At 41.8% G+C, this 27,218-nt stretch overlaps 2 protein-coding genes across 2 annotated transcripts; one reads left to right on the top strand and one right to left on the bottom strand.

Annotated features, from left to right (window-relative positions):
• Positions 1 to 6,180: 6,180 nt before the first annotated feature.
• Positions 6,181 to 12,708, top strand: PDZK1 (PDZ domain containing 1). The gene is made up of 8 exons (XM_009869567.1): positions 6,181 to 6,357; positions 6,648 to 6,888; positions 7,917 to 8,053; positions 9,324 to 9,519; positions 9,780 to 10,007; positions 10,418 to 10,616; positions 11,360 to 11,651; positions 12,634 to 12,708. The coding sequence occupies exons 1-8, from the start codon at positions 6,181 to 6,183 to the stop codon at positions 12,706 to 12,708; spliced, it is 1,545 nt and encodes a 514-aa protein (XP_009867869.1).
• Positions 12,709 to 14,024: 1,316 nt separating this feature from the next.
• On the bottom strand, positions 14,025 to 26,419 carry LOC104274052 (Golgi pH regulator; the record flags this gene model as incomplete). The annotated part of the gene is made up of 11 exons (XM_009869568.1): positions 14,025 to 14,667; positions 14,824 to 14,889; positions 15,547 to 15,636; positions 16,206 to 16,301; positions 16,672 to 16,764; positions 17,153 to 17,241; positions 18,535 to 18,644; positions 21,738 to 21,818; positions 22,070 to 22,190; positions 25,330 to 25,431; positions 26,313 to 26,419. Coding segments are annotated over 11 exons (1,162 nt in total), but the record flags the coding sequence as incomplete, so codon positions are not given.
• Positions 26,420 to 27,218: the final 799 nt, after the last annotated feature.

The following is a 27,218-nucleotide window of genomic DNA, read 5'->3' on the forward strand; positions in this document are numbered from 1 at the left end:
AATCACAGAATCACAGAATCACAGAATCACAGAATCACAGAATCACAGAATCACAGAATCACAGAATCACAGAATCACAGAATCACAGAATCACAGAATCACAGAATCACAGAATCACAGAATGTTAGGGGTTGGAAGGGACCTCATCTAGTTCAACCCCCCTGCCAGAGCAGGATCACCTACAGTAGGTCACACAGGAATGTGTCCAGATGGGTTTTGAACGTCTTCAGAGAAGGAGACTTCACAACCTCCCTGGGCAGCCTGTGCCAGTGCTCTGTCACCCTCACAGTGAAAAAGATTTTTCTAATATTTTTGTGGAACTTCCTATGTTCTAGCTTGTATCCATTGCTCTTTGTCTTGTCATTTGGCATAACTGGAAAGAGCCTGGCTCCATCCTCCTGACGCTCACCCTTGACATATTTATAAACATTTATGAGGTCACCCCTCAGCCTCCTCTTCTCCAAGCTGAAGAGACCCAGCTCCTTCAGCTTTTCCTCGTAAGAGAGATGTTCCACTCCCTTCATCATCGTATGTTCACTGAGTTCATTTTAGTCTATGACTTTGGCCTCTATCTGTTACGGTGGTCACTCATGACAGGAGAAGTGGCGTGTTGCATGGAGTTATCAGACAGCAAAGCCAGGTCAGGTTACTGCTATGCTTGTAGTGCTTTGTGAAAGACTTGTCCTCCACTGGTTCAGGTGGTTTCTGCTATAGTAATTTCCATTACATGCAACTCAAATCCCAGGTTACAACAATCCGAAGGTATTTCCATTACAATCTCCACCCTGGTCCCTTTGGATCAGACCATAGGGTTTAACATGGCAATGAACTCCTCCCTTTGTCCCTGCTCCAGCTTGAACTTATCCACAGACTGCAGTCCCGTAGGGTTGTACCTGCTCCAAGTGGGGCCTTATCCATGAGCCACAGTCTCTTCAGGGCTATACCCGCTGTGGCATGGACTTACCCGTAGCCACAGTCGCTCTGAGGTGCACCTGTTCCAGCATGGCCTTACCCACAGCTGCAGTCCCTCCAGGGGCATACCTGCTCTGTCATGGGCTTATCCACAGCCACATGTTTTGAGGTGCTCCAGCATGAACTCATGTACAGGCATGGATGCTTTAAGGCATGCCTGCTGCAGCATGGACTTATCCAGAGCCACAGACACATGCTCCGAGGTGTACCTGCTCCGGCATGGACTTACTCACTGCCACAGACACTTTGGGGTGTTCTGCTCCCATAGGGACTCATCCACAGGTGACATTCCCTTTGACTTGAGCTCATGCTGGAGTTCCAGCCTGCCCAGTACAGCAGTGATTTCCTGGCCATCTGCCAGCCCAGGCACGTCACTACTGCTGTTATCGGAATGTTCCCAGGCGCAGCAGAGTGAGATAAGCAGTGCAGCAAGCAGCGAAAGCAAAGAGCTGTCACTAACGAGCACTAGACTAATATACAGTAAGGCAAGCAAGCCCCACAGCAAGCACCAGGGCCTGTCAATTAATAGCTAAACAGCAATAACAGCTATAAATTCCATCTAGCACATTCCAATCAAATTTGTCATTATCTTGAATGCTTTGAGCCCTGTGCTGGGCACCAGAAAGGATCGTCCTGGTTTAACTCAGCCAGCAACTCAGCAACACACAGCAAACACGTTTGCTCAGTATTCCTCGGTGGGATGGGGGAAGAGAATCAGAGGGGTAAACGTGAAAAAACTTGTGGGTTGAGATAAAGACAATTTAAAAGGTAAAGCAAAAGCTGCACACAAAAGCAAAGCAAAATAAGGAATTCACTCACCACTTCCCATGGGCAGGCAGGTGTTCAGTCACCTCCAGGAGAGCAGAGCTCCATCATACGTAATGGTGACTTGGTAAGACCAATGCCATCACTCTGAATATTCCCCTCCTTGCTTCTTCCACCTCCAGCTTTATATGCTAAGCATAATGTCATGTGGTGTGGGGTAACCCTTTCGTCAGCTGGGGTCAGCTGTCCTTGCTGTGTCCCCTCCCAACCTCTTGTGCACCCCCAGCCCACTCACCGGTAGGGTGGTGTGAAGAGCAGAAAAGGCCTTGATGCTGTGTGAGCAGTGCTCAGCAGTGACAAAAACATCCCTGAATTATCAACACTGTTTTCAGCATAAATCCTAAACATAGCCCCAGACTGGCTACTATGAAGAAAATTAATTGTATCCCAGCCAAAACCAGCACATCCCTTTAAGACATTTCTGATAGATGGAGAAGGTTCTTGCCCAGAGCAAAGATCAGACTTTCCTCAGATGACCTCCTTGACTGAGCTTTTGACTATGAGTAAAACAAATTCCAAAGCTGCTGAGAAATGCATGTGATTAGCACTTCTGCAGGCAAGGGCAAGGCAGACTATCATAGATTTAACATATTCAGAGAAACTTGGTTAAATAAATCATCTTTTAAATCAACCTTTGTCCAATCAAAGTCCAGTCTTACTTATAGGTACAGACACAGAAGGGATAGGAAAAGAGAATTCCTGTGACGGCTGCTCCACACAGACATACAGGTAAGAAATTCCTTTTTTGCTCATCCCCCTTGCCTTAGAAAAACTCTTTTTCATGATCCCACTAATTTTTCATATAAAGCTTCCATGGATTAAAAAGAGTAGTATGCAGTGCACTGTAAACTGTCCTCCATTTCTAACTGAAGAAATAACTTCTCCCATAAAAGTCTACTGTTTCTTCAGCTTTGTATACTTCAGGAATTAGCACAGATTCCCAATGTTTGTCAAGAAAAAAAATGTTTGGAGTTGTAGCTGAAATCCATGCAGTTTGATGTGTTCTCAGCAGTGCCCAAATAATAGGGCAGTCTATCCCTAGATGGAGTTAGTCCCAGTGCAACAACACAGAGGCTCAAAAAGAGCGCAAAGCACCTGACCAAGGGGAACAAGTGAACCACGATCTGCAGAATTCCTATCCCTGCACGCCAAAATGCCCCGTATTCTCCAGCTTCAGTGGCATCTGTGCCAAACCACCACCACTAATCCATACTGTTCTATATGCTGCCCAATTAACCTCCACAATGCTCTTTCAGGTTCAACAGCAGTCTGTAGCATGGGTGAGAGAGACAGAGGTGGCTCTGCAGTAGGCTGCTATTATGGAAGGATTTGATCGTCAGCTACTTTATTGAAAAAAGGAAAAGAAAAAAAGGCCAGTTCCCACATACATTAGTCACACAGGTGATATAAAGAGAATAACTCAGAGTTGTAAGGAAATCTTTACATGTAAACAGATTAATTTTCTTAGTATTCATCAGGCTGTGATTAATGGTTAATCCCTGTAACACAATTTAGGCCTTTTGACAGACTTCTGTCAGTAGAGGAAGGCAGAAAAAAAATCTTCCAGTAAAATACAAATCAAGTTTGACCATTACCTGGAGGAGGTTGTCTTTATTCATCGGTCCCCATGTGTCGCCTGATCTAGTCGAGAGGTGGTGTCCCTGGTGACAGGGAGGCTGGATTAAATGACCTCTAAGGTCCCTTCCAGCCTAGGCCATTCTATGATTCTATGATTCTATGATCTTGTTTGGATCTTTGGAAGGAGTTACTAAGACAACTATCTTTGGAGTCGCTCCCTTGTCACAACTATTGCTTAGTTGCAGTATTTAGTACTCCTGCTAATGATATGCATCATCCCAAGGCAGAGTTTGATTACATCATAAAAGCATAGAACACTCTAGGTTAGAAGGGGGAGGTCATCGGTCCAATGCTCCATGCAAAACACGGCCAACTTAGATTGGGTTGCTCACGGCCACATCGAAGTAAGTATCTCCAAGGACAGAGATTCCACAGCCTCTCCGGGCACCTGTTCTAGTATCTGACAGCCCCCAAGATGAAGAGTTGTCCTTATGGCTTTCTAATTGGAACTTCCCTTTCTGCAGCCTGTGTCTGTTGCCTCTCATCCTACCACTGTTAACTTCCAAAAACAGTCTGGTTCTGTGTTCTCTACACAATCTGGTAGGGATTTCTATTCCCAAACCTGAGCAAATCCAGCCCTCTCAGCCTCCTTAAACACTGCACTCCAAAACCTAAATCACCCTAGTGGACTAGCTCCAATACATTAATTAGTTGGGGAAATCAAAACTGGAGACAGCACTCACATGTGGTCTCACAAGTGCCAAGGAGGAAGGAACAATCCCTTCTATTGACCTGCTAGCTACATTCTGATAGCATCCAGTATACAGTTGACCTTCTTCACCACAAAGGTACACCTCTGACTCATGTTCAATTTGGGCACTTCAGTGCTGTCCAGCAACGTTGCCTTCTGGTCAGACAGCAGTCAGCCTATATTGTATATGCTCTAGATGCAAATTTGTTTTTTCACTTTTCATTGTTGAGCTTCATGAGTTCCCTGTAAGCCCATTTCTCCAGACTGCTGAGGTCCCTCTAAATAGCAACTCTAACCTCCAGGCTATTGACTGCTCCCCCTCAATTTGGTATCCTCTATCAGCTTGATGAAGATGTTGTCTGTCTCACTGTCCGTATCATGAAGATGTTAAATGGTATCAGCCCCAGTCGAACCTCTAAAGAATGCCACTAATAATTGGCCAACAGTTGGATTATATACCACTGATCAAACCCCTTCGAACCCAGTGGCCTAGCCAATTTTCTGCATCATCTAGTAGTCTGCTTATCCAGTACATGTGTCACCAAATTGGCTACACTGTCTGTACTAGAGACAGTATCAAAGTCATTGCAAAAGTTAAGGTGAACAGTATCCACTGCGCTCTGCCTGTCACAGAGACAGTCCACTTGTCAGGTAAAGCAATCGGGTTCATCAGGTATCATAAACAAGCAAACCCACACTGTCTGATCCCAAACACCTTCCTGTCTTTGGCATATGTGCCTTGACACAGTTCCAGGAGAATTTGCTCCAAAACCTCCAGAGGACAAAGGTCACTGCCTAATAGCAATCTGGTAGCAATCCCCAGCATCAAGTATACTCTTTAACCAGGTGGCCTCAAATTCTCTGGGGAAGTAACATAGCACCCTGGAGACACTGACTGGAAATTCTGCTCCAGTTGTCACAAATTCATCGAGGAATCACTTGAATCAAACTACTGCAGTTACTGCAGCAGCCTGTCATTTCTGAACCAAATTTCTTTTCTTTACTTTCTCACACAATGTCACAGTTTTATACTGATTACATCTCGTGTCAATGTTAAAGTCATGAGGGTTGGAGATAAACTTTTAGTCAGGCAGCACACTGAGGCTTTATGGTCATTCCAGGATTCATATGAGAATTGCAAGGTAAGCATACTGTCTCAACTCTCTGTTTTGCTCCACACAGAACAGGCAGTGTTAAATTACCTCTCCTGCACACGATTACCTTATGGCACGTTCACATTGTTAGGTGTATTCTGAACATTCCACGCTTTCATTAGACTTCATAATACCTGCATTCATCTTACCCAGATCTCACACATAATGACATATCAAAGTGAAACAGCTCCGTTCGTTCCTCTTTATAACAGAATCAAAGACTGCTTAATTAGGATTCAGAGGCAGAGGCAAACATGGGCAGCTCCAAGAACTTTGACTCTATCAGTAACTTCTAAAGAACACAGAAATAAAGCAAGCATCCCATTTCATATGAAAACTGAGACTTAAGCATCAAACCCAGCTGGAAGAAAAAAGAGCCCAGAGAGGTAATGGAGCCTCCCTCCTTGGAGATATTCATCACAAGCTATCTGGGCTTGGTCCTGGGGAACTGGCTCTACGTGGTCCTGCTTGAGCTGGGGGGCTGGAACACATGACCTCCAACCTTGCCCATTCTACAGTTCTGTGAAATCCCATTTTGTCACATAACTTTCCTATAGCGTTCCAGTATCTTTGTGCTGCCAGTATTTTTCCTCTGTAAGACTTCATTCTGGTATTAAAAACTCACCTCAGTTTTCAGTATGTTATCACAGGCAGACAACTTCTTTCTTCCAGTTCTGCATCTTGCGAAGGGAAAGGCGGAAGAGGGATTGGTTTCTTCCCTCCTAGCCTTAACTAGATTCAACTCTGCACCACTGGATTTTCTGGGAAATGAAATCCCAAGAATTCTGAAGCAAACTGCCTCAGTTTGTATTTAGAGGGAACATATCTAGGTGAGCTTACACTTTTTTTCCATCCTGTCTGGTAGAGATGACTTCTGTCCTCCAGCCCCGAGAATGTGTAATGACAAAAAAGCCCCAGATGAGCTATGGATTCTACCTTCGGATTGAGAAAGACACAGCAGGGCATCTCATCCGGAACGTGGAAAAGAACAGTCCAGCAGAGGAGGCTGGCTTGAAGGATGGAGACAGAGTCCTCAGGGTTAATGGTGTGTTTGTAGACAAGGAAGACCATGCACAGGTACATCTCTGTTTAGTCTGGGATCCATGTCCCCATTACCAAGATCCACTGTCACTATGTGAAGCTTTCTCTTTTTATGGCATCTTTGACTAGGAAATCCGAGAGTTGAGTCAACTGCTTAGAGTATCTCCCTCCATCATTCCTTACCCATTATGGACACAAAATGTCTTTGAAGTGCCTAAGCAGAAGGATGAGACAACAAAAATAGTAGACAATGCAACCCTTCTTGGGGAAAGTTTTTAGGTCCATTACTCTAGCACCTGCTTGCCATTTCACCTTCTCCACTACAGGTGGTGGAGATTATCAAAACCAGCGGGAATTCTATTGTACTTCTTGTTCTGGATGGCACATCCTATGAAAAGGCAAAAAAGGAGGGAGTGAACTTGGAAGAGCTGACTCAAAAGGTGTCAACAGGACAGCAGCAGTCCCTGCCGCCCATGGACAATGGAGCAATCACTGCAGTTCCACAACCCCGACTCTGCTACCTAGTAAAGGAGGAGAAAGGCTACGGCTTCTCTCTGAAAACCATAGGTGAGCCTGGGGACAAGAGATGGCAGAGTGTGTGCGTGTATGCATGTATGTGTGTGTGTATATATATACACATATAAATACATATGGCAGAAGGAACAGAGGCAACTACAATTAACAGATGGGGCCAGCGGAGACACACAAACTGCTCTTGCTATCAGAAAGAAAATGAGAAGCAACAAGATGAGTTCAGATCCATCTGCACCAGGTCCATTTCTGCACCATATATGCAGTGCATGGTTTTCTGAGGAACACATTTCTTAGGGGTTGAAGATTTGGAGAAAAATAAAATTTAAAAAAAAAAGAAAAAGAGATAAAAAGAATAAGCTATTTTCTGCTCGTTATTTAAGCCCACTTACAAAAACCAAACTTGCACCCCTCACTCAAATACAAAATATACACTCAAGATACTACACTAAGTTGTTCTATTCCTCCAAATCATCTCAGAAATCAGCACACAAAGTTCTAGACAGCTGTAATAAACATTGTTCCTGATTTGTAACTTAAGTCATTAAGAAAGAAAGGGAATTTGAACCTATTCCACATATGTCTTTCTTCCAAGGCCAGTCAACTGAATAGGGAAAGCCCTCTGGAAAGCATCACCTCTAAAGAGCGTAGTTTGGAATGCAATGTAACTAGAGGACAAAACAGAGAAAACAAACACAAAGTTATGAAATGTATAAAACAACAACAAAACCAACTCTTCCCTTCAAATTTGGGCCAGGAGGGCAGAAGGGAGGAAAAGGGAAAGGAATCAAATCCTTTCCAGCTATCTTAATCAGACACCTTAGCACTCTTGGTCAAGGAATAACATGTTGTTTGAGCTGCAGACAGCGAACAAATGCTTCCCTTCCCCATAGAAGTGATTTTTCCAGCACAGAATGAGAGAGGTGTGTCTATGCGGAATGTTTGTGGTGTCACTGTAATCACACCAAGAGTCTCTAAGGACAACAGTGCTGAGTTTCCTTAACCATTAAATACAGGCATATTTCAGTGATTTATCCTGTGTAATGAGTTTTAATTTATTTTAGGACAAAAGGGGTCATTCATAGTAGAGCTTTTACCACAAGGAGCAGCTGCAAAGGCTGGTGTCCAAAATAACGATCGCCTGATTGAAATCAATGGAAAAAACGTGGAAAACAACACACACGAGGAAGTGGTGGAAAAGGTATTTGTTTGTATACTGATTCATCTTCTGTTCTGGCCCATTTTCACAACGACCTATCAGGGTTACCGAGGAGGCAGGTCTGGTCGATTCGAATGCTTCGCAGTAAATCCTGGAAGCTACTGTTTGTGCAGCATCAACACAGCAGAGTACTGCTCTGCTTTGGCTCTGATGTCAAGCACCCTCTTGAACCAACTCTGAATGAATACTGCCATCAAGACAGGCCAAAGAATTTTAAATAACACAAGTATACTGCTGCCAGTAACCCTATTCAATAAATCATGCTCTGTACCTAAAAGTCTTGGAAATACTCCTAATGGTAAGAGGGCAAGCCATCAAATGTGGTTTTCAGGGCAGGAAGAGGGGAACTTTCTGATGATACCGTTAGCATAGAAGAGGGAAAATTCACAATTTTAGACAACTGTCCCTTTCTCCTGCTATGAAGTCTAAAACTAATGAAAATTACTGTGCAAGTAATTTCACTACCTGGCCTCAGCTGCAAAGAATATTGCTAATGAGGCTTCCAGCCTTCCACTATTGGCATTGGTCAAACACAGCTGGAGCTGAAGGGATTTCAGAGAGCTGTGAGAGAGGCAGTATGTGCTCCGGCATTCCAACATCGCAACTCTGTGCACGCTACTAACTACAGAACTGTGCGACACCTGTGTTTTGTTAAGCTACTGTAACACCATCAGCAAAGTAATGTTAGTTCAGTAAAAGGAACACCCATTAGACTATGGAGGAATAACAGGATGGACTTGGAGAGGTTAAACAGACCAAAAAAAAAAGAAAAACCAAAAAACAACCAGAAAACCAAAATCTCTCAGAATCAGTAACACAGGGGAATAGAAGTGGACTAAGAGTTAAAAACCTGACTGTAATTTACAGTAGTGGTACAGATGGTATGATATGTCTGTATGTAGAGTTCCATGTCTAGATAAGGTAAGCACCCTCTACTGAGGCTCACTGCATTCTGCTGGCACTGCATGCCACCTTCATAGAACTCTACAGCTAGTTCCCTAGAGATCAGGAACTGTACGTAATCCAGAAAATTTCCTCATATATGTGCTGGATCTTACATGCCTAAAATCTTGTCATGGTTCAAATTTCTGACTGGAGGGGGGAAACTTACAGTAGCATGACCTGCACCTTATGGTTCATTCATCAGGCATCCACACACTGCTACATATCAGCACAGAAACTATGCAAGTATCTACAATTTGCACTTCTTGTTTAAAGGGTAACATCTGAGACTGTGCATGTTCTATCACAGGTAAAGGAGTTTGAAAATCACGTTATGTTTCTACTTTCAAATGAAGAAACGGACCAGTATTACGTAAGCCAGAAGATGGTGCTAAGCAAAGAGAGCGCCAACCTAAGACGGCTTCCCTTCAAACCGCGACTTATCGAGATCCAGAAAGGAAAAAGTGGTTATGGCTTTTACCTACGGATGGAACAAAATACAGGGGGTAAGAATCAAATTAGCACACAGACCAGGACGTTTACTATACAGTTGCCTCCTGCACAAGTTGTGCGGACCTCATTCTCTTTGGCTTCTTACTGGTTGTCTAGAAGACCTATACAGAGGTGTTGCAAACAGGGCAACATCAGGGAAATGGTCCCAACCTGAAGCACAATCCTGGCACTTAACCTTTGCCACACATTTTAACGTCTTGAAACTTCCCAAGCACACGCCTTCACACCAGTCTTTTTTCCCTTCTCCTCTTAGATCACGTCATCAAGGATATTGATTCTGAGAGCCCGGCAGCCAAGGCAGATCTCAAAGACAATGATATCTTAGTCGCTGTCAATGGCGAGCAAGTGGACGGCCTGGATCATGAAAGTGTAGTGCGAAAAATTAAGCAGTGTGAGGCAAAAACCACACTGTTGGTAGCAGATAAGGAAACCAATGCCATGTATAAACTGGTAAGAAAATGCAAACCACCACTAAGAATTGGTAATTTGTCATTATGAGGAGGCCAGTCTGCTCTGAGAGACACTTCTTCAACTTGCATGAATGTCGAAGATAACGTCCATATTTCAGCACTTGTACAGCAAGTCACTAAACACACAAATTGTTGGTCTCTTCTAGATTTTTATAGGCTCTAAGTTTAAGACAGTAAATTCAGAGCTACGTGGCTGCATAACCATTTATGAACAAAACAAGCAACAAAATTTCTCTCTCATACAGACCAACACTGTAGTTTTTCACTCAGTCAGAAATTAACAGCAAAGAGTTCTTCATTGCAGCTCAAATCTGAGTCATTAAAAAGGTTTCAAACATAATACGTTGAGCATGAAAGCCTAATACAGATTTCAGAACAGAAGTTTTTATATTAATAAGTTCTATTTGCCAATTTTTTTCAGGCTCAAATGTCCCCGTTCTCATACTACTACAAAGCACAAGATCCAACTCCAGCTACAAGGGAGGAAAGAGCGAACACACTGAGCAGAAAGTGAACCACAAGCCAAGAATTTGCAAGATGGTGAAAGGCCCCAGTGGATTTGGCTTCAATTTAAACATGATCAAGAACAAGCCAGGACTGTTCATCACCCAGGTACTAATGTAGAATGAGGAACAAGGAAAAGCTCAAGTCATCTGTCAGACAGCTTCCTCCCTTTCACCCTGCAAATACATTCAAGAAAAGCTACAAAACATAAATCGCTTCTCCAGTGGTCTCAGATAAGAGCTGTAATTGTTAAAGTCAGACCAACATTGTAGGACCAAGATAAGAAATAAGCACCAGAAAACATTCCTTGTTCTGTTAGATGCCTACAGGGAAGGAGAATCAAGCTTCTGCATCATTTTTGCTTTTACTCACAAAGGTGGCATGCTAGAATTAGTAAACCGTTTGTTTTTTTTTTTTACTGTAGAACATCCTAAATATAAGAGATACCTTTGCCTCGCCCTACCCCCCTCCTCTCAAGTCCAGCTGGCAAAAGTTAAACCTCTGCTGTCTCAAGTTATGTCTGGGCCTTCAGCTTTCTTGAGTGGAGGGGCTCCAATCATTATTAAGGAATCTGTGTAATGTAGTAAAGTTACAGTTACTGGATGGGGACCTGCAAATAAGAAAACTAGTATTCTACCTTTGTTCTTGATTCTACCATGCTACTTATCTATAGCAAAAGTCTATCAAAATCAAGATGCATCTTAACTCTCAAACGGATGAGTTCCATGTTTATCATGCTTAGGCCTATTGCCTCTCCCAATTCATTTCTGCCCCAGAAATGCTAACCAGCAGTTGTTAATGCATCTTTCCAAGTTTTATGCTAACACCAACATCTGAGCTTGCCTTTGCAGGTACAAAGCCAAGGGCCAGCTGACACAGCAGGTGTAGAAAATAATGACTTTTTGGTGGAAGTGAATGGAGTGAATGTGATCAATGAATCCTACGACAACGTCGTGTCAAGAATCAAAAATACCGGTGACAGATTAACACTACTGGTGTGCAGCAAAGATGCTTACACATACTTCCAAAGCCAGAACATTCCCATCACAGCCTCTATGGCAGATCCCATCCATGACATTTCTGAACCTCCTGTTTATACAGAAAATCACCTGTCAGAGCCCGAGAGAAGCTCACCTGAATCAAGGGAAAGGGTGAGTAATACTGCATTAAGCAGATGTTGAGGGATCACGTAGGAGATAGACACCTTTTTCAGGTAATATATATTCCTGAGCTAGGATTTTTAACTTTGAGCCTGGATTTTAACAAGTCAGCCTATGTCATTAAGAGGAAGCTGTGGTCTGATTATCATGAACAACTCTTCCTTTCCCCACACATCTCTTTAATGCAAGATGAAACCACAGAAAGGATGCACTTACAAGAGATTTTAGAGATCAAGATAATCCAAATACAGTATCCTTAATGAAGATGGGCAACAAGCAATACAATCCTGAAAGGGCAACTAAGAACTGCTTAAATACACCGAAAAGCATAAGCCACTTTTGGGGGAATCGGGTGAAATATTTCAAAACAAATTATTTTGTAAAAGAAAGAGCAACTGATAGGCTGATGGTGTTTTCTAGGAAATGTGCTGATATGAAATTATTTTACTCCCTTCATGCCATTAGAAAGAATCTGAAGAATGACATAAATCAGAAAAGCAGGAAGGTATTTCTTCCTGAAACCGTCCTTTTGAACCCTCTGTGTGGTCACCCTTAAATATTTAAACACTTTTCTGATCATGCAAAAAAGACAGACAAGGAACAATCAGACCAATACTGTCTCCTATTCATTTTTCATTAGCCTTGTCTGCAAATATCCAGCTGCAAGCTTGTTCAAGTTTCTTAGTCACCAAGCTACATTTTGCAGACCTGAAGTTAGCACCACTTTCCTGTGCAAAGTCAGTAGGTATGGGAATTAAACAACAGAAAAACTCTATTGAACAAATATCTCCCTAAATGTACTTAACCAAAAAATACACATCAAAAATAAAAATCACATTTGTTGGTTCATTCTGCCATCCAAACAAGTACATGATTAGTGCAGGTATAAACAGGAGTCTTTCATAACACTGGAGACTATCAAGCATGCTTACAAACTAAAAATAACGAAAACATATTTGTTACTTCTCTGCAGGCAAGCTCATCCTTCTCTTCACTATCAGCTGCCTCTACAAGAGCAGACAGTGACAACGATGATACAAAGTTGTGAGAAGACAAACTATGCCAAGAACAAAAAAAGAAACCTTCCAAATCCTTTCTTCAATTCATCTTTGCTACTACATCTCCCAGATCTTGACTATTCCTAGAAGTGCCATACCTGTAAAGGATTGCAATCTCTTGCTGAAATGCAGCTGCCCAAAATAAACCCTTCAGAGTAACTTGTGTTCATTTAACACACTTTCTGCCTTGTAAACCAGTCACTTAGTCCCTTACTTCTGTAAAGGTTTAAATAACTACAAGTATATAATTAAGTACACTGCAGCAGAAGGCTGCAGATTTGGCTATGCAGGCTATTTGTAAGCATCTCAGCCTTTTAAGGATAAGCTTTTTATTAAGAGTAACTGATTTCTCCCCATCTCCTGGGAGAGGCAGTTCTCCTCCTAATCCAAGTCCATCAACTCAATCTCTGCGGTAACTCTTCTATGCTATACTTACAGCATTACGACTGCTGTGAAGTGGCATAAGCCAACATACTTTGCATTACACTCCTTTCTCTTGCTTCCACTGCAGGAATTTCTTTCAGACATTAACCTAAGTTCATAACTCAAGACATTTAAGCACTATTCTCTCTCTGCATACAGTTCTGGCTAACGGTAGTTAGAAGAGCATATATGATTCAGTCATGCAGGTCTGTCTAACTCCAAGTCGATGCCACATTGTCTTCCATGTGACATAAATGACTCTGTAATACTGCTGCTGTATACTTAGTTTCCTTGCTGTACACTGAAGACAATACAGAAATAAATTGTTTGGAGTGGCTGTTTTTACCTCCCCAGGTTTTACTCTTACCATTCATGATTTATGTTCCAGAACAATTTTACAACAAAAAATGCCTAGGAGAGGGGCTATGGGAAGCTACAAGTTTAAGTCACATGAATGAAATTTACTTTTATGCCTTGAATTACATCAAAAAGGGGAAATGAGCTATTGTAGAAGAATACACAGGTTGTGAGGAACACTAAATTTACAGCATAAGGTAAACGAATTTGTAACATATAAAGTAAACATATAAAGGCATAGCTGTGGTCTTTGACTTCACACTGAATTCTAGCAAAGGGGAATCCAAAAGCTCAGTTCTATTTAGGCAGGGAGAGAAAACAAGGTTGAGGCTTGGCAACAGAAAGCTAATCTCCAGCTCCCAAGGCCAGCAGGTACTAGTGACACTCGCCAGCATTCACTCCACATCGAAATGGAATGAAGTTCTCTCTACTTTACTTGTGCCAGGCAGCAAATCCTAGTGACTTACCTCCAAGCCAAACCTCTGGGGCTGACAAAAAACAACTGTGATGCCTGCATGAGATATAACAAAAACTTATTTAATTCCACGGACTCAAACATTCAACTCCACAATTGCCATCCTCTGAATATCAATTATAAGACAATTTTCAAAAGAAAAATCACATTTCTTTGGTGCCTTCTATGAAGATGTTCTTCCAACAGTAAAAGACATTGTCTCAGACAGCCTCCTATGCAAGTTCCAATGTCCCTAGATATTGGCATACCAAGGAATGCCCTTATCCCTTGGCAATGAACTATCTCGCATCCCATACATGCATCTCTTTTCCTTCAAGCTCTGGCATCTGAGCCACAGAGCTCAATGATGACGTGTGGAAGTTCAAAGAGCCAGTTACATTGCTGGAACAGACAGAACAGTCCTGGCTCTCGTCAAGTTTTGCAGTCCATGGGAGTTGCAGCAGTGCAGTTGGAAGGCCAGGGAGCAGTGCAGGACTGCAGTCCTTCCTTAGAGGGCCATATGCTTTTCCGGGGCTTGTTTGTGCGCTAAATAGAGGAAGAGGATACTGGACAGCGCACTAACTAGGAATATCACATCAAACCAACGATGATAAAAGTTGAACTGGAGCTCTCCCAGGACTTCTGTAATAATAGTGCGGTACTCTAGAGGCATACTCATACGGATCAGGAGCACTGATGACACAAAGTACATACCCTGTAAATTACAAAAGAGAAAGTAGTTAGTGTTTCACAAGCGGCTACATGGCCAACACAGGTCACCATACAAAGATTTTATTACATGTATATGTAGACACACACAAACATGTATGCATGCATAAATGCATGTAGGCACACCCATGGTTGTACATACCATTATTTGTGCTAAAAGTAGAACAATAACATTGGAGGACTTGCTGCTGGAAATGGCATAGAAGAACTAGGAAAAAAAAAACAACACTGGAAATAAGCAGTCAGCTAAGTCTGATATGCCTTAAGACAGCATGAAATGTACATACTATTCAATAATTATTCATCTTTAAAAAAAAAACCACAATAAAAATCATACTTTCTGGAAACGTTCCTGTACCCTACTTTCAGAAACCTGCAGTCTTAGTTTTAAACACAGAACTCCCGAAGCCAGTGATACCATGTGATGGAAGTCACATAATGATATTATACTGAAATTTAAGCTCAGGTACCAAAAGTCAGATCAAGACAACGAGTCACATGCCTCCTGAGTTAATGACTTTCCAGATCTACCAGCAATTAAGCAATAAAATTAAGCAATATATATTCTTTAATCAGCATCTCATCAACCTTACTAATAAGCCCTGGCTACAGCATCATTTTGAACCCTTTTTTTACATTTAACATCTAACATCTGTATCTGTTCCCAACAGTAATAACAACAGAAACTGAGTGCAGAAATACCCCGCAGAAGGTATTTTTTCTTCTCCCTTCCTCTCTCTGCAAGTATTTATATTCAAGTATTTAAACATCTACTGAAAGTTTATACAGTATTTGTCATATCTAGAATTAAAGATCTGATGACAGCTTTACCGGTCCAAAACTTCGTAAGAGTCCCATCTCTTACCTTTGTAAGCGTGATTAACAATCCTCTGATAGAGGTAACAATGATTATTCCAACAAGAATAAAGGAAATGTGCTGAGACCAGAATTTCACCTGTATCAACAGGAATAATACAGTTAAATCTCTAACACTAACCCCATTTACACCACATTGTATAGCTGCCAATTCTTTAGGGTCTTTGTATTTCCTAATTGTACAGATATCCATTGTAGACAAGTTTATATAACAGATATTTTCACAAATATATTGGCAACTGTTTACTCCAAACACATGAGAAAAACAGATTTAGCTTACACCAATCACAAAGAATCCCGTATTCACAGGGATATATTTAAAAAGTATAAATGACAGAACACCTCTGTGCCCAAGCAAGCATAACTACTTGCAGTTAAATGTATTAATCTAAGCAAGTCAACTAGTGTGCTTCCATTTGCCCCAAACAAACAAGCAAATCACCACCTCTCTGGCAAGAGCACATTACCATCCCAGCATGAAATCAGTGTGAAAGCAAAGTCCACGGTGCATTTTCCCTTCCTCCTGAACAGATCAGAAGTCAAAGACACGTTCTCAGGGCTCTATTGCTCTCTCCCTAATAGCAGTATGATTTTCTTTAGATAAGACAGGAACCGCTGAAAAGGCTGTAAGAATTAATGAAGTCTCACATCAAACTGGATTCCCAAATAATTTACAGTGATCTCAATTCCTCTTGTGACTGGATCAGTCTTCCCCACACGGTCAAACACAATATTGATGGTGGCCTGCAAGAGAGAGATGGACTACATTCAAACAAGAAAACGGAAGCATACCTCACTGTTACACATGAGATATGTGCAAGACTCTTAACTTTGTATCACCACAGTAAGGGGCAGGGAGCACACTTTTAAGGTGTAAAGAGCACATTTTAAGGTGTAAAATGCACACATATAAGAACTGCTTGTCTTATGCTCTGTTGAAAAAGACAGATCCAGAGCCTTATTTCAACCAAGGAACAGTTTCTTTCAGAACTGCCAAAAGCAGGACTTTTAAAGAAACTGGAGCATTACTTGATGAACTGCATATAAAGGATAACCTATGCAGGGTGTGACATTTGCAGATGTCCACATAAAATGCAATAAAATATTTACATACCATGAAGATTTTCCAGACACAATAGATAGAGAAAAAATAACCCAAAAAATTAAAGTATTTTCCCTGGAAAGTTTTGGAGTACTCTATTCTCTCCTGGAAATACAAAAGGAGGGAGGGGGAACAGAACACAACATGTATCACTTCCACGATCATCCACAACATAAAATTTTAATCGAGTGTCAACAGCAGCAAACACAGCTTTATCCTTCTAAACCTCTTAATTCAAATGTTTTTGAACTCAAAAGACTTAAATCAAAAGTTTCTGAATGGCTTTAGGAACACAGTGCATATGCCAATATGTATTTTAACTGTAAGAAACTGCTATCTAGAAGACAAATGAAAGAAAAGGATCCCCATCCCACTGCATCACTACATTTCAACATTTACCTACTAAACAGCTTTCAATTTCTTGTAACAAACATTGTCTTTCAAACTGCTCTGGCTTCCCAACACTCATCCAGGCAGTTACTTTGCTGTGTACCTTTGTTGCATGCAAGTCAGCAGTTTCCAGAAAAAGCTGCCGACTCAGCTCTTCTAGGGCATCCACTTCTTGCTGGATAAGGGACAGATCTGTCAAACCAGCATAGTCAAGGCTAGAATACATCACAAATTCTTAGTTAAACCCAAAACATTCCCCATCTTCAGCTCAAGGGCCACATCTAACGGTTTGGCCACTTTTTGGATCCAGATTAGTTTTTCTGATTCTGTCTTAATGCTCCATGTTAATACTGTACCCAAAGAAAACCCAAGGATACACATATTGCACACTATTGCGTTTTAAGAAGGTAGGGAGTACACAGTGTTTAGGCAGTCATACAACAAGCTCCTTATTCCTCTGCCTGGGCAACACACTGCAGAATAGAAACAGAGCTCACACAGACCGCTGCTCCACTTCAATCAGTGTCTCCTGTCACTGAAGTGCATCTCACAATATGTCACTCTTACATCAACTTCATAACTGCTGAGTAACTGCTCCAAGGGATCAATAGTTATTATGAAGAGTCTTGTTAGACAGCCAAATTCCGTTTTTAACAGCTAGGAGGAAAGGAGAAGTCCGCAGCCTTGAATATGCAAACTGCACACTTTAGGTGGTCTGGCAGAAATTGTTGTTGAGCAACTGCAAATTAGAGCAATACAGACCCTTGTAATTCCCAACAGATTACTTCCACCCCTTTTGCATGGGCAGAACTTCTGTTCAGGTGTTCCTATGCACCCTTTTGTCACACTGCTATAGAACCAATGGCCAGCCTATGTCATGAGAACAATTTACTTGGTCAGCAAGTTGCCTCCTGCCCTTCTTTTTCTCACAACTTTCCAGCATGGCCAGAAAGTCAACCACAGGATAGGTAAATTGTTTCAGCACCTCAGCCGACCCCACTATTTTGCTCAAGTACATCACAGGTTCTCTGTCCCCAAAAAGCATATTTCAAGATAAGAAAAAATATGTGTGTAGGTCAGTCATGTGAGCAGAAGATACTTCAGGATAGACAGTTGCCTCCTGCATCAGGGATACAATAGGGGAGACATCTGCAATGTGACACCATAAGTGTGCGCGTCTGTCCTGCGATCTGCTGTACACCTCAACTGGGGTGACCCAACAGCGCTTTTATAGAGCAGGGCAGCAGCATACAACTCCCAACTGTGTCACAACAAAACTATGTGCCCAACTCCTGGGCAAAAGGTCAGAAAGCACAGTGCTAGAGAGCAAACTTCCCAGGAAACATTAAGCCTTTTTCTCAGACTGCTGAAACGTGTTGGAACACAAATGCTTTGTAACTTGCCCAACTAACACTCTTCCTTTTGAAACAGAAGAAAGCTGGAGACACCTCTTGAGGCAGGTGCCAACATGCAGATGAAGGATACTTTCACTGCCTGCAACAGATGTTGTAACACTTTTTATCATTCCCCAGAAGCCAGTAGGTTTGTTATGCACCTCTCCTCTCTGGAACATTGTCCTATGAGCCACTGCTATCCTGAAAGAACAGAAAACACAAGTCCTTAAGAATCAAGTATTTTTATAAAAAAAGCAAAACAAACAAACAAACAAAAAAGACCCCAAACCAGTTCCTTAGAATATACTGCTAAACTAAATTCACTGCAAACAGATGCCCCCTTTCTTTCCCTGCTAAGCAGCAATCTTGCTTCATAACATTACCCTGATTAGCTCTGGAACAGAGCCCAGATCTAATCAAGCAAGATTCAATGCGACACTTTCCAAGACTTTCATGCAGGATCCTCCTCCAATCCTTAAAGGGATTTAAACCAAATTAAAAATAAAATCTCAGATGGATTTCTCAGTCATATGATTAGTTGCTTTCCCTTCCTCAGACACATGACTGTGCTATCTCAAGTTCAGGAATTGGAAGACCTCCTCTCTCCCTTCGAACACCTCTTCTTTATCACTGCACATCCGCCTTCTCCACACAACTGTGAAGGCTGGATGGTGTGCAGCAGCACTCTCTGATAAGCTGTCACTCACTGCTGGGCTGCATGACAAGCTGTTATGAAGTAGAAACACATAAATCTGTTATTGGACTGAACCACTGGATGCCTCAGGCGATCTGAACGTGAGTCCTAAAGCTAATTCCAACACTACAGCAGCAGCTGCATATTGTCCCTCACACTCCCATGTGCATTGCAGCATAATCCCCATGAGTAGCCCTAGCTTCTGGCCTCATTCCCTCACATTTCTCCCCATTGAAATTTGTGAGCCAGTTAGCCACTCATAAGCTGAAAACTATTAGCAGGATTGTCAAGGCGATCCGTGATTCGACAGTATTTAGGCCCTTTCTTGTAGCTGCAGCCAGTATTGCTACATTTTGCACTGAGCCCTCCCCTAGGTTGTTGATAAGTAGTGTAATAATTATTAAATAAAAATCACTCCTCCTTCATATCCAACAAAAGAAACACCCTTGGGGCACCCCACATAACACAAAAAAAAGCACACATGGCTACAGACTACAAATAACAGAGATCTCAGAATGATTCAATGCATCGTGATAGCTGCCAAGTAGAAGAATTGCATTTTTAATCTTTGCTTTCCTCCAAAACAATCTACAGCATTGCAGCAAAAATTAGCTATGTGAAGTCCAAGGCTGTACGTATACAACGGCAAACCTTTTCTTTACAGAGGTGACAGGGATCTCTGCACCCATACAGCAGTCAGGAGTTCTGGAGACCTCACAGAAAGGTCAACAGGCAAAAAACATACACTTTGCCAGTGCAGATATGTGAAATATCTTTGACTAACATGAAGTAAAATGAAGTTGTGGTGTCACAGAAACTGGGCATTGCAAACCTCAGGCTAAGTTATGTCATACCTGGATAAGCATAAAATAACCTGCCAAGCTTAGAGGTGTATTTCCATAAGGCTTTACTTGATTACAGTAGGGAAGGAGAGAACAATAATTCCTATGCAAAAAGCATCAGTGAAAACAACCTTTAACAACTATCTCCAAGCCAGTATGAGTAAGGCTTGGTATGACAAGGAATGTCAACACCAGCAAAGAAAACAAAAATGCTTTATGTTCTATTGCCTTAGAACCCTTGTATGCATTGATGAGTTCTGAGTTATCAGTAGTACTGAAAGTGTGGCCAGTAAGTAACTGAAAATGTATGAAACTATAGCATTTACCCTACATTGTAAAATAGCACTATTTCCACTTGTTCTACCAAATAATTTGACTGCATTTGGACTGATATAAATCTAACTTGTTACACTCTGCTTTTTAGGAGCAAGTAGTCTAATTATGCAAGTCACTGTTCCCTGTCAAGGCAGAATGAGAACAAAATCTACAGAACTCAAGCTTCTGCTATTTCTTGCACATTTCTGAGACTACACAGTTTGGGGACTTTTGGGGGGTGGGGAGGGTGGCTTTTTGTTTTTTAACACAAATACATAAACTTCAGTATGATTCCCAAGTGATTAACAGACTTCACATGGCTCTTCATTATTGTTAGATAGTTGCTATTCAGACGATTTCCTGGCCATAGCAAGACAAGTGGTTGTCAGTTAAGAGTCCCGAACATCTTTACTTCTATCCCAACATCACTCTCCCTGCACCAAAGGTTCAAAACCACTGCACAAAACAGAAGAGCACAGAATCAGGAGCTGCACTACACAGTATCTTGTAACTCCAAAGCTCGTATTATAGTACGCTCCCAGTCAATTAAATCAATTAAACCTGAGTAATTAAATTCTCTCATTACCTACTGTTTCACACATGACCACAAATATTAACATTTGATCACCACTTAACATTTTCAAAGGAGAAGACAAAAAGTTACCTTTTAACTATACCTTCATCCTCAATTACTAACCAGCAGATACACATGCTGGTGACTAATTCAGCAAGGTTAGACTACCTAAAAGCTCCCTTGTCATACATTAAAAGGTTTCATTAAAACATCAGTGTGCCAAAAGCAGACAAAAATCTTTCCTATGTAAATGAAATTAGTGTTTCCTAAAGTAGTTTTTTCCCTTGGGGAACAAGGAATAAGCTAAACCCACAAAAGCAGAGTTTTGATGGCACACTCGTGCATTACACTACGTTCGCATTAGCAATGTTTGCAATTCTGCAGAACTTCACTGATGTAAACCTTGCCATTTGCCAGAATATAGCTGTGACCAAACCGGCTCACTAGCCTGCTTCAGCTTTGAATAGGAAGCACCAGGTCCACAAAGCAGGAGAGCACTTAGTATTGTAGGAGCCAACTTCTGTACTGAAACCACCAGTAAGAGAGCCTGCTGCGGTGGCTTAAGGGTCACTTATGTATCAGGAGAGAAAGGTGCCCATATTACCAACTAGTCAAGCTGCCATCAGAGAGTTATAATTTGGCAACCTACTCTGTGCCACTGCACAGAGTCTGAGGAAAAAAAAAAAAAAAATGTTGTCTATCAGGCCAGAAACAAACACCACACAGCTCAACCCAACTCAGCTACCTGTTTTGCTGGAACAAGTAGCCCTGACAGGACTAATAATTTTGGTAATTTCAAGATGCATCTTGTACCATAGTGACTGAAAATCCTTGAAACAAATCATGTCATGCTACTGCTGCCTTCTCACCTTTTTTTCTTGCTAACAATCATGTCCATGGTCTGAAGGAGTCGTCGCTCCAAAGCCAGAATATCTGCATCTGTCACATTCCTGCAAAATGAAGATACTCTATCAGACCTGCTATCCCATCGCAGAGGAAATATGCACATGCTCATGAAACAAAGAAGAGAGAAGCCTGTATAAGCAGATTATGCTTCAGCAATGGAAATGGTTCTAGCATGCAGACATAGCAATAGCTAGATTCAGAAACAAAGTTATGAAAAAAAAATTGAATCAATGCCACATCAGAAGAAGAACAATTACAAAAAGGTGGACAAAATATTTCACAAGACTGCAGTTACCTGAGGAAGTAGGACATGTAAGTGTATGGACAGTTGACAGCACCAAATCCTGACAGCAAAGCCATGAGTGTCACCCCAATCACACCCACACGGCTGATAAGCTGCTCTATAGACAGGATTCCTGAGAAAGGAAAAACACAACATTAGTAACCTTGACCTCTTCATTTTGCTCCACACTTGCTGCCTTCATAATACAAGATCCATGCAGAGCTGCTTAATGAATCCGACTGCCTTCCCACCACAATGACCAGGGCTAATATGAAGTACAGAGAGGGACTGCGAAAAGAAAAAGCTAGAAAGTCTCCCTCGGAAAGCATGTTACCGTGCTTAGAAACAGATTGGAAACTAGCTATGAAGAAGCTTAAGACAGATCTGGAGAGTACTAACAGTCGATATTTTGATTCTAAATTAATAAAACATTAGTGATTGCACTTTGCCGAGGTGGGAACACAAATCATACGCCAGACACTATAAAGGAGGCCTCTTCCACAAAGCCACTTCTGCAATAACTAGAAATAGTGTTACCACATCAGTTAGCCCAGGCAAACTGGCCCAAAAATGTCTGAACTGGAGAGATGAAGTTCTATCCTGACAATTTTCATTAGAAGTGACTCCTCCAGCTCAGTCACAATTTGTGCTTGTAAGACAGTGGAGTTAGGACAGCATGGGAAGCTTAGGCTACTCCTGGCTGTTCAGTATTCATCTCGTGGACACACACACACACATTGTTGAAGTGACCAACAAGGCATTCCACCTGAGCACCAAGTAGACTCTAAAACATATATTCATGTAATACAGCAAGAACACCAAGCCTAGGCTGTAACCAATGCCAAGCAATAAAGTTGCATTTATTCTTCTCAGCCACTAAACACAGACCTCAACCTGTCTTCTCAGAGTACAGTGCCATGTGCTACTAAACATCAGACACTTTTTAGGGAGCCAGTTACAGAGCAGCTGCCACACGCAGCACATTTGGAGCTTACATGATTGCAAAGCTGAGATGGCCAAGTGCCAAGCCACATTTCATGCTTCAGAGAAGGGGAATAAATGATGAAAACAAGGCAAAAAGATTTCACAAAGGCAGACTGAGACACCCAGTCATGTGCAGCTGCATAGAGATTTACACGAGCTACAGAATGTGCTACAATATGCTGGTCTTTTGCCCCACACACTATCAGAGAGCAGCAGTTAAAGCAGAGGTGCCTTCAAAATGACATGACGTTCCACTGGTTAAAGCAATGCTTCTCCATAACACTCGCAGCAACCCTACTCTTGTGATGGGGTCAGATAAAAATCAATGTTTTATCAACACAGGTAAAGATAGGAGGTTTTGTTAGAATACTAGTATGTAAGTGAGTAAAGCATAACCTTGCTTCTACTGTGAGCTCCCAAACTCAGGTCTATCAAACAAGCTACAGACTGGCCAGGTCCCTCCTGACTCAGAGCCCTTGACTGACGGTGCATTTCTGAAGTTCAGCACCCTGCCATCCCCATCCCCAGGCAGGGTACCCCCTGACGCAGGATGCCAGTGCAGATACCTGAAAGGACCCCACCAGCCAGCCCAATTCCCCAGCTGCAACACCCCACCGTACATGCAGGTGAGCAGAGTGGGGCAGACCAAGAAAGGCACTGCAGGTAACACACCACAGGGTAAGGGGCTCCTTGAGTGTGGCCTCCTGTCACATCTCCCTTCACAAACCAAACCCACCTGTCTGAATTGAGCCACTGTCACATGATAAAGCTCCATAGCAGCCTCACCCCTACATGCAGGGCAACAGCACCCCAGCAGGGGAAAAAAACAACAAAATTAGAATCCTTTGCTCTAACCTTATGTCTACACTTGGTAGGATAAGGTACTGAACAACTGTTCAGTGGAAGTATCATCTTGTAATGCAGAAGTTAAAAATAGGAAACACCCCGCTATCAGTTCTGGAAATCTGCAGATATTATGCAGCTTCACAGAACCTTTTCAGTGACCTGAAGAGGATTACCAAAACCCCACAGCTAAATTCCCATTGGGTTATTATATTCTGCCAATTCAAGCACCTTCTGCAGCTCAAAGTTTTTTCTTGCCAGTGAAACACTGGCCAGAGGCATCTGCACTATATACTAACTGTAGTATTTCAGTGTCAAATTAAACAATTATAAAAGACAAATACACACTTTCTCTTAGGAAAGTTTTAGGATCACAGATGAAAGGGTGAGAGGATCCTACAACAGTTGGTATCCTTCGATTTCTCTCTTACAGATTAGTACGAAGTATCCTCCTAGAGGACAAAAAAATTAACCTGACCTTTATCTATGCAGACAGACACATTCATCAGTTTCACTGGACCTGACTGAATTTCACCTGTTGCAAACAATATACAAACAATTCTCCAGTGCAGGTGATAAGGGCCACATCAGTTACACAGCAAACTCAGGTGAGAGTTAGTCTGGTTCTACAGTGTTAGAATCCTCTGCCACACTCTGGTGCCTAAAGGATTTAATACAGTTGGCGGCATGCTAACAAGCTCTGTTGGGCCCAAACTAGCCCAAGTGCATGCAGTACCTTTGCACTATAGGCACTCTTGATTCCATGACTGCAAACCCAAGCTAAATCTGTACATAAATAGCTCTGGCACCCAGCAGGACTGACCAACTCACATTCTAGCACCACGTAACCATGCTGCCTCTGGGCTCAGGCAGTGTACGAAAGCTGAACCAAAGCTGGCGTGCTCTGCCAGACGTGATGCTGGCTACAGTCTGTACAGCTCTGGTGTTTAGGTACCCTGCCACGTTTTGTCAGCTGGACAGCCATCTATGCTAAACTGATGGGATTTCAGTCACAAGAAACAATAACCTGACTGAAAAGTCACATGAAGGACTGGTTGTCAATTCTCTTCTTATATAAATTAGCTTTAGGCTCGACAAGAAAAGAAACAAATGAATAAAAGGTGTGATTAACTTTTTGCGGAGATCAAGTTTTTGTGTCCCCAGAAAGCATGCTGTGTTCTTACATAGTCTAGGTTCATTTAGGACTCATTCACTTCCCTAAAGTTTTCCCGTGGTACTGGAAGAAAACTAACGCAAATAATTCAGATGTATCTGACAACCTTCATATTGCAGATTTCAAAGCAAAGCAGGCCTTCAGTTGCAAGAACTACTTTCTACAGTCCCAGCTGTAGAGCTGAGATAACATAGTAACAGCTCCAAGATAAAGGTGAGATAACAAAGCCTATTTTCAGGAGGGAAGGAATCAACAGGAATATAAAACTCACCATGTTTTGGACTGAGGATAGGAAATGGATCCCCCAGCTTCCAGAAGAAATACATGAATGTCAACCACAGAACACACGCAAAAAGCAGTTTCTGTCTGTGCACTAACGGAGAGGGGAAAAAAATCACAGTATTTTAAAGACGTGCTTCCTTCAGGCCTTTTTCTAGCTTGCAAAATTGCTACACTAGTCCAAAGGCTGTTTGGAGCACAGATGGCCAAAGCAGGGGCCAACTGACCAGAGCTACAGCTAACACCTGTACCCACCCCTGCACTTCCTACAGACCAGCTCTTTGATGGACCACCATTTGCAAGAGCTAATGCAGCGACACACCACCTGGACTTTTCCCCATGGACGTGTGACAAGGGCTGTGCTACGAGCAGGGGACCTCTCAGTTGCATCTTTCTTATGTGACTCTGAATATCAAACCTGAAAACTTAACTTCATGCCAGAACTACTTATTTAATACTCTCAACCTACATGTCTAAGCTTCATATAAAAGAGCAATGAATATCAGTAGTTCAGGGATAAGTGTCTATTAGTGCATGGAAGAGGCCTCATCCAGTTAGTAGTAAGCAAAAAAAAAAGAATAAGTAATCTATTGAGCTTTTCAGTCTCAAGTGATTTATTCGTCTTCTCTGTATCATTTCTTTTACTTCCAAGCAGAACACCACAGCCTTGGTAAGCGTTCCAGGGTTTGGCTGCAAGCTTAAAATTGTAAAGGAACAATGTGCTCAACTTGATCAAAACCCATAAAGAAACCTGCATTTGTTTGAGTCAGGTAAAGTATTTCCTATTTGCTCAATAAACAGTTGATGTTACAGTATGAAGTTCCAAATAGAAGCTACCTAGCCAGAACAAAGCCAGATGAAGGGGGGATCTAAGGATAGTGACCAACACATCTCTCTCTCTCTCAGAAGAGTTCTTTCTTATTTGTATGTGTAGTCTTAATTTAGAAGGCCCGTTGCCATGAACTAGGTACTCACATAATCTAATATTGCTCACAACAAAGTAACCAATGTAGAAGGGTACCATGAAGACCAGGATGAGTAAAATGACACACAGGTTCAGCTTCCAGTGAAAATACCGAGAGCTAAAATAAAGCCAAAATACCGATTAGCACGCCATCACAATACAACAAATTTCTCAATCACAGGGCAATGCAATTCTTTCAACTACATCACACACTGGATAATACTGGCCTAGCATGTAGAATATTCTGGATTTTGATTGTTGTTTGGGTCGTGGAAGAGGGATTGTTTGCTTTGGTTGTTTGTTTTGGGGTGGTTTTTTTAAATACAAAACTCAAGAATGTGCATTGCAAAATTAACAACTATCCAGAAAAACGCACTGGGCTATTTTATCAAACAGTGCATTTTCTGTGGTGACTAATGCCAGTTGCAGCATGATTTACTGTTCATCTAGTTCAACAGTAAATCAAAACTAAGTACAGGCAGTATCTAATTTTGTAATGAGTGACTGAGTCAAAAAAGGGGTAATTCAAACTGAAAAGATTTAAAATATTTAATGTTCAAAATTCAACACATGAGTTGTCTTGTCTGCAAGACATTGTCAAACAAGAACTTTAAAATACACATACAGTTGCAAGAAAAAGTATGTGAACCTTTTGGAATTGCATGGTATTCTACATTAATTTGTCATAAAATGTGATCTAAGTATCATCTAAGTCAAGAGTATTGACAAATACAACGTGTCTAAAAAAATACACAAAACCAATTCTGGTCCTCCATGTCTTTACTGAACACACTCATTCAACATTCAAAATGCTAATGGGAAAAGAAAGTGAACCCTTGGAATCAGTAACTGATTGACCCCCCTTGGCAGCAATCACCTCAACCAGGCGTTTCCCGTAGCTGTGGATCAGAGCTGCA

Source organism: Apaloderma vittatum, unplaced genomic scaffold (assembly GCF_000703405.1).
Source record: "Apaloderma vittatum isolate BGI_N311 unplaced genomic scaffold, ASM70340v1 scaffold9525, whole genome shotgun sequence".
Classification (NCBI taxonomy): Eukaryota; Metazoa; Chordata; class Aves; order Trogoniformes; family Trogonidae; genus Apaloderma; species Apaloderma vittatum.

What these genes read in the sequence shown, in the direction of transcription:
- PDZK1 (XM_009869567.1), top strand. Translation starts at nt 6,181, where the DNA reads ATGACAAAAAAGCCCCAGATGAGCTATGGATTCTACCTTCGGATTGAG. An exon ending in GATGGAACAAAATACAGGGG is followed by an intron (nt 9,520 to 9,779) that starts GTAAGAATCAAA and finishes TTCTCCTCTTAG; the next exon opens with ATCACGTCATCAAGGATATT. An exon ending in CACCTGAATCAAGGGAAAGG is followed by an intron (nt 11,652 to 12,633) that starts GTGAGTAATACT and finishes ACTTCTCTGCAG; the next exon opens with GCAAGCTCATCCTTCTCTTC.